Source organism: Neomonachus schauinslandi, chromosome 11, assembly GCF_002201575.2.
Source record: "Neomonachus schauinslandi chromosome 11, ASM220157v2, whole genome shotgun sequence".
Classification (NCBI taxonomy): Eukaryota; Metazoa; Chordata; class Mammalia; order Carnivora; family Phocidae; genus Neomonachus; species Neomonachus schauinslandi.
The window spans coordinates 62,813,482-62,824,566 of record NC_058413.1 but is presented as its reverse complement, the minus strand read 5'-3'; the positions used below and the strand labels follow the sequence as shown (position 1 = coordinate 62,824,566).

The following is an 11,085-nucleotide window of genomic DNA, read 5'->3' as shown; positions in this document are numbered from 1 at the left end:
AAGCTATTGGCCTCTGAGGTGCGGATAAACCAGGCTGCTTTCAGAGAGAGCACTTCTCATGGCCAGGCCACCTCATCAGACATTGGGAGGAGCAATGATTCACAAGCCTGTACTAGCGAATGGCAAATAGTGTTTCCTGGAAAGGTACTCAAACTGGCTTTTATCAGTTTGGGCTTAAAAACATTCAAAATCTCCTGAGAATCTATTGTACAAACCCAATTCCTTAGTCTTTTTATTCTTGTTTTCGGTATTATCTCCCCCAATTCTGCCCAATCTTCCAAATGACTTTGATGCCCCAGGCTATCAGGTCTCCTCACCAAACTATATTTCGAACATTTATTGATTCATTCAACACATATTTACCGAAGGCTCATTAGGGGCCAGGCATTATGCCAGGTGTTGGAGAAAACAGTGACAGATGTGTCTCCACCATCATGGAGGATACAAATAAGAAATACAAGGGCAAGGCAGGGACATGGGTCGCTACAGGAGTTCCATGAAAGAGAATACAATTAGCCCTGCTTTGGTCACTTGACTAATCAACACTTTATTTCTGTTGCAGAGTTTAATAGTGATGTAAATAATAACCAATAAGTGTGAAGTGAGGTACACTTTTTTCTATAATCATTACTTAAGGTAATTAAAAATATCGTGGTCCCACTTACTGGTCTATATCTTCCAGTAGTCTGTGAGCTCCTCCAGAACAGTGATCATCACATCATTTGACAGAATTACAATCATATTGGATATACATACACATACGTATATATCATTACTTTAATATATGTATATGTAAAGAATTTTTTTAAATGACTATATCATATTAATGATTATATAATATTCCATGATTGTATAATATTCCCATTTGAATAACAGTTCCAACTATATGATTGTATAGTATTCCAACTTGGGACATTTGTACAAGTTGCTGAATCACATTGAATATTTAGATTATTTCTAATTTTTTACTATTATAAATAACATTCCATGGGTTATAATTTTTAAAAATCTTAGCTACAGATATGACTACTTTTTCTTAGGATAGATTTTTAGAAGTGAACCTCTATTTGCTTCTTATAATTTCATATATATTATTAAATTGCTTTCCAAATGTATTGTACTAACTTACACTCCTGCCAGCAGTGTGAGTGACCCTATCTAATTGCATATTTGCTGGCATCGATAATTTTTTTTAACTTTAATAGGTAAAACTGGTATATCTTTATGTTTGCTTTTTTCATTTTCCTGGTGAGTTTAAACTATTCCTTTTTTTCCTTCAGTTTTTTAATAGCCTTATACTTCCTCTCCATAAATTGCCTGTTAAAGCCCTTGCTGACAGGAATCAAGTGTTGTTCCTTTAATGGGCCTCAGTGCTTAGAATGGTCTTGTTATGCAGCTGATGCTTACAAAGCTTTGAAAACAAATAAGTAGGAAAATCCAGGGGTAACTGTTTACATCCTTTATGAGAATACCCTTGATCTCAGCCAAAAGGCCGAGAAGCATACATCCTTTATGAGAATAATTAAGCCTCTAAAACCTAACGACTGTGACCACTTTAGAATTTACTAAGAATATATTAGCATACTTGAACCCCACAACTACTGTGTACTGTTATTTTCAGCATTTTTACTGTGTGGAACAAAGTCTGAAGTAACAGGTCTCAGAGGGGTAAGTGGTGAAAATCAGGTCCACTCTGGAAACAAATTGTTTCCCTCCAGACGGGGACTAAACCAACTGAAGTTCGTCCTCCTCTACACAAGAGGGCGAAGCAGCAGGCCATGAAGCCGCACGAATAAGGGCCTCGTTGGACTACACTTCCCAGGTTTCTGCGCGATCCCCCGGAATGCTCAGCTGACGAGGATTTCAGGTTCCAGGTTGTCCGGCGGTAGGCTGTGACTCCGTCTCCCACCCACGCGTGTAATGGTTGCTGGCTTTTCCGGGGAACCTCTGCTGTTGAGCTGTACCTCATTGCTAGGGAACGGGCACTGGAAGGTCTCAGGCACGGTCCCGCTTTCTTAGGGCGGTAACGTCCTGCGCCGGTTGGGAAGGGAAGGTTGGAGGAGCGAAGCCGCTGTGAACCATGCTCGCGAGCTGTGGGTCCGTCTGTGAAGAGGCCCGTCTTTGCCTGACCGCGGCTGGAGTCTACGCTGGCGGTTTGTTTTTGCGGCAGGCGGAAAACTACACTTCCCAGCATCCTCCCGGTGCCAGAACTACCTTGCCCGAAAGCCTGAGTGTGATTCAGCCAGCCTTTCGCCTCCTCCCGCCAGCCCGAAAACCGGAAATGTGGAGTCGTTGTGTTTGGCGGCTGCTGCGGTCTGAGGGCCATGGGAGCCACTGGGTTTCGAGCCTTTGCGGGGATTTTTCGCCGGCCCTGCGAAGAGGTGAGATGAGGCAGCTTGTCACGGAAGCCTGAGTGCTATCTGGGGAGACTGCCGGTGCTTCTTGCCTGCTCGGCCGCGCGCGAGGCGACACTGCCACGCCCCTCCCAGCCCCGCCTGGTGCAGACGACCCCGCCGCTGGTCTCGCCAGGTTGCGCGGGGGCGAGGAGCCAGTAGAGCACCGCCTTCTCCTCTGAGAGCCTGGGGTTCCACCTGGTTCCATCACTAGAGTGTGCCCCGCCCCCCGCGCCGGCTTCTTTCTCAGGCCTTGTTTCCTTCTTACTGTCTAATGAGGCTGGCAGTCCTCGCCTTCTGGGAGGTATGTCGGGAGCAATCTGTGTTCTGAGAGTTCTGGTTTCTCTCGTGGCCTGTTCAAACTTAGGCTGTTATTTGAGTGCTGTCTCGAGCCCACGTTTTTGGAAGACCACAGCATACATTTCAGGTCAGGCCGGCTTTATTTTCGCTGTAATTTCCAGTACTCTGCAATCACATAGTAGCCGTTCAAAGCAAAACAAAACGTGAATGCTGGAACCTGCAAGTGTTGAACTTGGTGGCACCCGTTAGCATTGTGTCCTGAAGGACGTCAGACTTGATGCTGAAAGATGATTCCAGACTCCATCTCCCCTCACCCTTTTTAAAAACTCTGTAAGGTTGTCTACAGAATAGGCACTTCGTACTAATCTTATCATTCTCTGTTCAACTTAAATCTTCAGTGCCATGTGAAATGAGCCACCCAGTGCCCACTGTACTTTGTGCCATTCTGCTAATTGCTTCATTTCACGCACACAGTAAGATTGCAGTTGTAGATCGCCCATCTGTAAGACTGCTGTTGAGCTCCCAGTGTCTGTCACAAGGTATTTGGTTGCATATTTAGGTCTTGGGTATACTTGTACATTATGATGGACTTTACAAAAAGGAGATAGCATTTTTTGAACCCTAGGAAATCACCCCATTTTCAATCTAATCGTTGTAAATTTTGAGAGAGAATGTGTTTTCATTTGAATATGTAAACAATATTAAACAATTTTGGAGAATGAACTTTGAAGTACTAGAAAATAATTAAGCAGTGTTGTCTTAACATTTGTTGAGTTATCCTACTTGAATCTGACTTTCTTGGAGAAATCTTAAGTGGCCCCTTACAACTAATATGATTGTGTCCCTCATCACTGAACAAACAGTAATTGAATGCTTACTGTGTAGTTTAAACTTGCCTAATAATGTCAGTAATGAAGGAACTTAAAAACCTTGACCTCGACCTATGGAAGGATCTCAGTTATTTAGTCCAATATCCTTTTTAAAGATAAATAATAGAAGGCATGGGAAGGTGATGCAATTTATCTAAGTTTTAATAGTGCTGGATTCCTAGTTCATTACTGCTTCCCAAATTTAGCAGAATAGAAATCCTGGGGATACTTTCTAAAAATATGTAGTTTTAAGCCCTACTCCAGAACTACTGAGTCAGTCTTCAGGGGTGGAGACCAGGGATCTCTGTGTTACGTATTAATTCTGGTAATTCTGATGTAGCTAGCAAAGCGCCTGCCAACAGATCAGCATATAGAAATATATATTAGTAACCAGCTATGTCACTAAAGTATTGCAACTCTGAAGTTAGCAGTAAGTTAATATAAAACTTGTAGCTTAGATTTAATGAGAGCATTTTACATGTATTATCGAAAGTAAAATCTGGCCTTTCCTGGCAAAGAGGCAGCTTGGTTCAAGGTAAGTCAGAGTGCTAATCCAAGATACACAGTTTAACAGCTTGGTGATGCTGGTTAAGTCTTTAAATGGAGTTTGTTTCTCACTTTAAGAAAACTACAAGATAGGTATGAAAGGAAGAGTTTGGGGTTTTGTACAATTGTATAAGTTATGGGAACTTCTAAGGTATTAATGACCTGTTATCCCACCCTGAGCTAAGAACAGTGATTCTTGTTACTTCATCTCCTCTACCTATTAATATGCTTGCAAAGACATATTCTTAAAAGTGCTTATGAGGGGACGCCTGGGTGGCTCAGATGGTTAAGCGTCTGCCTTCGGCTCAGGTCATGATCCCAGAGTCCTGGGATCGAGTCCCGCATCGGGCTCCCCGCTTAGCGGGGAGCCTGCTTCTCCCTCTGCCTCTCTGTCTCTTATGAGTAAATAAATAAAATCTTTAAAAAAAAAAAAAGTGCTTATGAGGAAAAAATAAAGTGCTTATGAGTTGAAGTCTTGTGAAGCCCTACTGCGGATATCAAAGCTTTTCCATTTCCTTATTCCCTCCAAAGAAGAGTGCTCTCTAAAGTCCTACTGCAAGGGAGGGTGTAAACACCTACTTCTTAGGATTGTGAGGACTTAGTCAAAGATTACGTAACTATTTGAGTACACCTAAGGAATGAATATTCCACAGATCCTTCTCTATTCTTGTTTCTTCTCATCCCCACAGTAAATAGAGCCCAAGGTAGAAATAGCAAAGGCAGCTCATGTCTTTGTGAATTTTGCTCATCCTTTTCCTCCTGCCTGGCTAACTCCTCTTTAAAATTTACTGTAACTAGTATCTTTTCCAAATAGCCATTTTTAGAAACTTTTATTTTATTTAAGTTCAATTAATTAACATATGGTGTATTAGTAGTTCAGAGGTAGAGTTCAGTGATTCATCAGTTGCATATAACACCCAGTGTTCATTACATCATGTGTCCTCCTTAATGCCTATCACCCAGTTACCCCATTCCCCCACTCTCCTCCCCTCCAGGAACCCTCCGTTTGTTTCCTGAGAGTCTCTTATGGTTTGTCTCCCTCTCTGATTTCATCTTAATTTATTTTTCCTTCCCTTCCCCTATCATTCTCTGTTTTGTTTCTTAAATTCCATATGAGTGAAATCATACGATAATTGTCTTTCTCTGATTGACTTATTTCACTTAGCATAATACCCTCTAGTTCCATCCACATTGCTGCAAAGGGTAAGATTTCATTCAAATAGCCATTTTTTAACCCTTTATTCTCATCGAGGACCAAATATTTCTCCTCTGTATTCCCTTATGGATATATCTTGATAGCACATGAGTTTAAAACCACAGCCTTGATCTTCATTGTACCCACAATACCTAACACAGTTCCTGTCAATCAGCAAATGTCTGCTGGGCACCCAGAATTGTATTAGGCATTGGGGATTCCATGATGAGCAAGAACAGGTATGGTTCCATCGGTTCCATCTCACAGGGACCTTACCATCTTACACAGTCGTCGTCAGTTTTTCTGTAACGAGCCAGGTTATATTGTAGCCATTGTGAGCCATACCGTCACTGATACTATTCTTGTCTTGGTAGCATGAAAGCACCCATAGGTGTAAAAAGGACTGGCTATTTCTTTTTTATCATTTGAACTTAGAGTTTATATTTAGATACTGTTTTTTAAATTCTCATGTTTTTCATTCATAAGTGAATGAGCATGGCGGTGTTGCAATAAAGCTGTTTAGAAAAATAGGTGGTGGTGGCCTGCAGACTGTGGTTTGCTGACCTGACCCCTGGCCTGGTGGGAAAGGTAAGCAGTTAACAATCATATAAATGTGTAAATTGTGAGGTGCGGCAAAATAATGTTCTAGGATCCTGTGAAAAACCCTAACAAAAAACCTGACCTAAAGGAGTCTGGGCAGGCCTTCTGGTGGAGGAGACATTTGAACTGAACACTGAAGGATAAATATGAGCAGGCAAAGAAACGGGGAACTTTCTTAAATTATTAAGAGAATTAAAGAATTAAGAGTCCTTGAGAGCGGAGGGCCATATTGAGCACAGTGGGTCATGAGATTGCAGCTGCACCCGGCAGAGATTTGCAGCAGTGGTAGGTATTTATTTGGTCTCTCTCCCATATCAGTGGGAAGCTTCCCTTTGTGAAAGGAAGAAGAATTGTGCACTAATCTGTCTAGCTCTGAGACCATAAGATCTCAGGCAGTTACTTAGCATTTCTGAACCTGTTTTTCTCATCCATAACATGAGAATTTTAAGGATAAATAATAGGTGTGAAAGCAGTATCGTGTTATATAAATATTACTCCCCTTCCACACAGTAAGCCCCAAATAAAATACTAAACTTCTAATGAAGGATGGGTAACTGTGGGTACTAATCATTCCTAATGCAATTGTTATTGGAAATATTACTGAAATCTGCCCCTCTTTTTCCTCTAATATTTTCTTTTCTCTTCCTTAGGTTTAATATTGACACAAAGGCACATTGCTTAACTCTTCTAGATGGCACTCAGAGCCAAAAAGATTGCTGACCACTGCGCTAATGTGTGTGTGTGTGTGTGCACGCACGCGCATGCGTGCAAAATTGATCCATCTTTACATCTGATTCCTATTACCTGTAAACAGAATTTATCTGAGTATTTGAATGAATTGATATAAAGGACTGGCCATTACTTTTTCATCATTGAATTTAGAGTTTATATTTAGATACTGTTTTTAAACATCTCTTTCCTGCCTACTAGTCCACAAAGTCAGCAAAGACATCAGTTATGTCTGGTTTTGCACATCATCCCCCAGGCCTGGCACTCAAGTATTTGTTGGCTGAAAAGATACATAGGAAAAAATGACATTTTCCCTACACTACCTAGCAGAAACGTAATACCTGAGGTTGCAGCTATGTTTTTAAGTACCTAGATAACTTAAGCAATTAGGATAAAAAAGAGACAGCTTAGGGTGACAGAAAGAGCATGAGCTTTGGAGTCAGAAGACTTGAGTCTCAATTCTGATTCTACCAATGACTCTGTAACTTTAGGTAAAATGCTTTATCTTTTCTAGGTTCAGTTTTCTTTTCTAAAAATGTAGATAATATCACCTTGCGTTCATAGTATGTAAAATATCTGGTATATGGGGTGCCTGGACGGCTCAGTCTGTTAAGCATCTGCCTTCAGCTCAGGTCATGATTCTGGGGTCCTGGGATCAAGCCCCGTGTCAGGCTCCCTCTTCAGTGGGGAGTCTGCTTCTCCCTCTGCTCCTCCCACTGTTCGTGCTCACTTGTTCTCTCTCTTTCTCTTTCAAATAAATAAAATCTTCTATAAAAAAATAGGATAGTACCTAGTGTTCAATTAATAGTTACACTAATTAGCTGTTATTTTACTTAGTACATAATAATAGTAATGAAGTTGTATATAGACAGAATTCTGAAAAAGAATGAAATCTTTTAATGAAATTCATCAGTAATATATGGAAAAGGACCAGACTGTGTCTGGGTTAAAAATTGGGAATTTATTGAAATGGGACAATTTATTGCAAAAATGAGAAATTTGCTAGGGCTTTTGTGTTGACAGTAGTAAATACCCCAGGATTTAAAATCAAATACATGGATTGATTCAACAGTAAAATATTGTGACCCAGTTATCTGCCAAGCACCTTTCTAGGTACTGAAAGTACAGTGATGAAAAACCCAAAGTGCCATGGAGCTTACATTCTGGTTCAGAGAGACAAACCAGACAATTACAGATTAGAGCTGAGAACTATGATGGAAATAAAATGGATATGTAAGAGAGTGGGCATTCAAAAAGCTACTTTATATGGGGATGTAGGTATAAATAATTACCATAGCTCTATGAAAAACTTCTGAGCCCCTAGGAGAGTTGGGTGGTTTCCACTGTTCCAGTAATGAGAGACGTGGCAGTGATATCCAAAGCTTTTGATGTATATTACAACTTTTGACTGACTCTTAACAAATAAAATATATCCGAAAGAAGGAAAGGAAACATTTATTCAATGTTTGCCAGGTATAGAATAATGTTAGAAACTTTTCAGATAAAAGAGTGGGCCACTCAGAAGAATCCGTTTTCTTCCTTGAAATTATAGAATTCCTAGGAGCTGGAACCGTGTGGTAAATAGATAGGAGTAATGCCTTAGAAGCTAAAGTGTCACACTTGTGTTGGTTACTACAAGGAAAAAACCTGTCTTCCTTTTTCAGACTTCTTCACCACCACAACCAAGGAAGGATATGATATGAGGCGAGTGGACATAACTCCTTTAGAACAAAGGAGATTAACTTTTGATACCCATGCACTGGTTCAGGATCTGGAAGCTCATGGTGAGAAATGGGTACCTCTTGAAAGAAGAATATTAACAGTCACAGTAAATTACCTAGTGAAGACAATATCATTATTTTGAACAATTAAGAGTCACTTTAAATACAAGTGCCATCCATACAGTAGAATATTCTACAGTCATAAAAATGGTGTTGAGGAATATTTACTGATCTGAGAAATACTCAGATTAAGTGGAAAAAAAACATAAAATTACATGTGTAGTATGATTTCAATTATGTAGAAAAGAAAAACGAGTTTCTAGGCTGATACTAAAGTTCACATGGAAGTGCAAGGACATTTAAGAATAGCAAAAAAGAAAAAGAACAAACAAAAGATTACCAGGTATCAAAACAGTAAGTTAAATTATGTGATAGTACAGGAATAGAAAAGTTGATTAATAGAATGGTATTCAGATAGATATAGACATTTTTAGCGAACAATAAAGGCATTACAAATTAGGGAAAGGAAGGGCTATTTAATAAATTGATAAGATACATCACTAGCTGTTTGAAAAAAACAGATACTCTCACTGAAAAATAAATTACAGATTGACTAAAAGTCAAATGTAAAAAAAAAAAAATGAGAGGGTGCCTGGGTGGCTCAGTCATTAAGCGTCTGCCCTCGGCTCAGGTCATAATCCCAGGGTCCTGGGATTGAGCCCCACATTGGGCTCCCTGCCCAGTGGGAAGCCTGCTTCTCCCTCTCCCCCACTTGTGTTCCCTCTCTCGCTGTGTCTCTCTCTGTCAAATAAAATTTTAAAAAAAGAGAGAAAAGCTATTAAAAATACTAGAATATAGAATATTTTAAGACTTTTAGATTGAGGAAGCAAGACCTAAAACTCAAAAGCAGAAGAGTAAAGACAGATGGGACTACTGAAATACTTAAAAATGTATATCAAAGGGTATCATTTACAAAGTTAAAAATGTTAGGAACATACATGACAATGAACCTATTGCTTTAATATACAAAGAGTTCATATGAATCAATAAAAAAATTTGAGTAATTTTAAAGAAAAATGGTCAAAGGCCAAAAATAGCTCACAGAAAAATATGAATAGGCAATAAATATATGTAAAGTTACTTGACTGAAGTGCAAATTTTAAGGATAAATAATGCAACGCCATTTCAGTTTTTAATGCCAATTATAAACTCAAAACCACTAGCAATATCCAGTGTTGATGTAGACATGGGGAAATGGATCAGTGGGAATTAAAATTGTAGAGTGCTTTTGGAGAGTAACAATCTGAAAATTTTAATTGTAACCCTTTTTTAAGTGAAAAATTTGATGAAGAAAGTTATTTTAGCTGTTTATGTTGATAAGGATATGCATTTTTAAAAAAACAAATACGTATTTGCTGTCTACAGGATTTGACAAAGCACAAGCAGAAACAATTGTATCAGCATTAACCACTTTATCAAATGTCAGCCTGGATAGTATCTACAAGGAGATGGTTACTCGAGCTCAACAGGTAATATTTTCATTATTATCAGTTCTGACAGTTTCATCAGTCTTTTTTATACTGCATCTCTGACTACCCACCCACCTTCTAAACACACCTACATCTTCCTTATACTCTACAAGGGAACCAAAGAACAAAAAGCAAAACCCTTTAGTAAAGTCACTATCTAAAGAGATTGAGGAGGGGGTACCTGGGTGGCTCAGTCGTTAAGTGTCTGCCTATGGCTCAGGTCATGATCCCAGGGTCCCTGCTCAGCGGGGAGTCTGCTTCTTCCTCTCCTACTTGTGTTCCTGTTCTCATTATCTCTCTCTGTCAAATAAATAAAATCTTAAAAAAAAATAAAGAGATTGAGGAGTTAGAAGAGTCATAATAAAATTATTGTAGCACAGAGAATGAAATTTTGTCAAATATTTTGTTATGTGAGAAAATTATTATTTGAATTATTTGAGGTGGTGGTGGTAGATGATTTGTGAAATAACTTTTTTCCCATAGAAAACCTACCACAGTAGAAAAGCTAACTTATAAGATAAAAACATTTTGGGGGCGCCTGGGTGGCTCAGTTGTTAAGCATCTGCCTTCGGCTCAGGTCATGATCCCAGGGTCCTGGGATCGAGCCCCACATTGGGCTTCCTGCTCCGCGGGAAGCCTGCTTCTCCCTTTCCTACTCCCCCTGCTTGTGTTCCCTCTCTTGCTGTCCTCTCTGTCAAAAAATAAATAAAATCTTAAAAAAAAAAGATAAAAACATTTTAGTGTAGTCACATATATGTTCTGGTTAACTTTCACGAACTTAGAAAGCTGGAAGGGACATAAACATGGCTGGGAACAACTTCATTAATATGCTTTTATTTGGATACACAAATCCTTAAGGTCAAATAATGCCGTTTACTAAGAACTTAGGATGAGAGATGCACAGAGCTGTGGATTTCTCATGTATTATTTTACGTAATTCCTATAACAATCTTGAGAAGTAGGTAGAATTATTCTCCTTTGCCACTGAAGAGTGAATTGGGTTGAGTAATTTTTAAGAATCAATAAAAAAATTTCAGTAATTTTAAAGAAAAATGGTCAAAGGCCAAAAATAGCTCATAGAAAAATATAAATAGGCAATAAACATATGTAAAGTTACTTGACTGAAGTGCAAATTTTTAAGGATAAATAATGCAATGCCATTTCAGTTTTTAATGCCAATTATAAACTCAAAACCACTAGCAA

At 39.1% G+C, this 11,085-nt stretch overlaps 1 protein-coding gene across 2 annotated transcripts in view; it reads left to right on the top strand.

Annotated features, from left to right (window-relative positions):
- Positions 1 to 1,907: 1,907 nt before the first annotated feature.
- The window catches only part of CCDC90B (coiled-coil domain containing 90B), a 38,309-nt gene continuing 29,131 nt past the window's right edge, over positions 1,908 to 11,085 (top strand). For both annotated transcript variants that reach the window (XM_021686451.2, XM_021686452.2), the window contains exons 1-3: positions 1,908 to 2,381; positions 8,297 to 8,416; positions 9,779 to 9,882. In XM_021686451.2, coding sequence (XP_021542126.1) covers positions 2,081 to 2,381; positions 8,297 to 8,416; positions 9,779 to 9,882 — 525 coding nt within the window. In that variant the 5' untranslated portion in view covers positions 1,908 to 2,080. The remainder of the gene's footprint in view (positions 2,382 to 8,296; positions 8,417 to 9,778; positions 9,883 to 11,085) is intronic.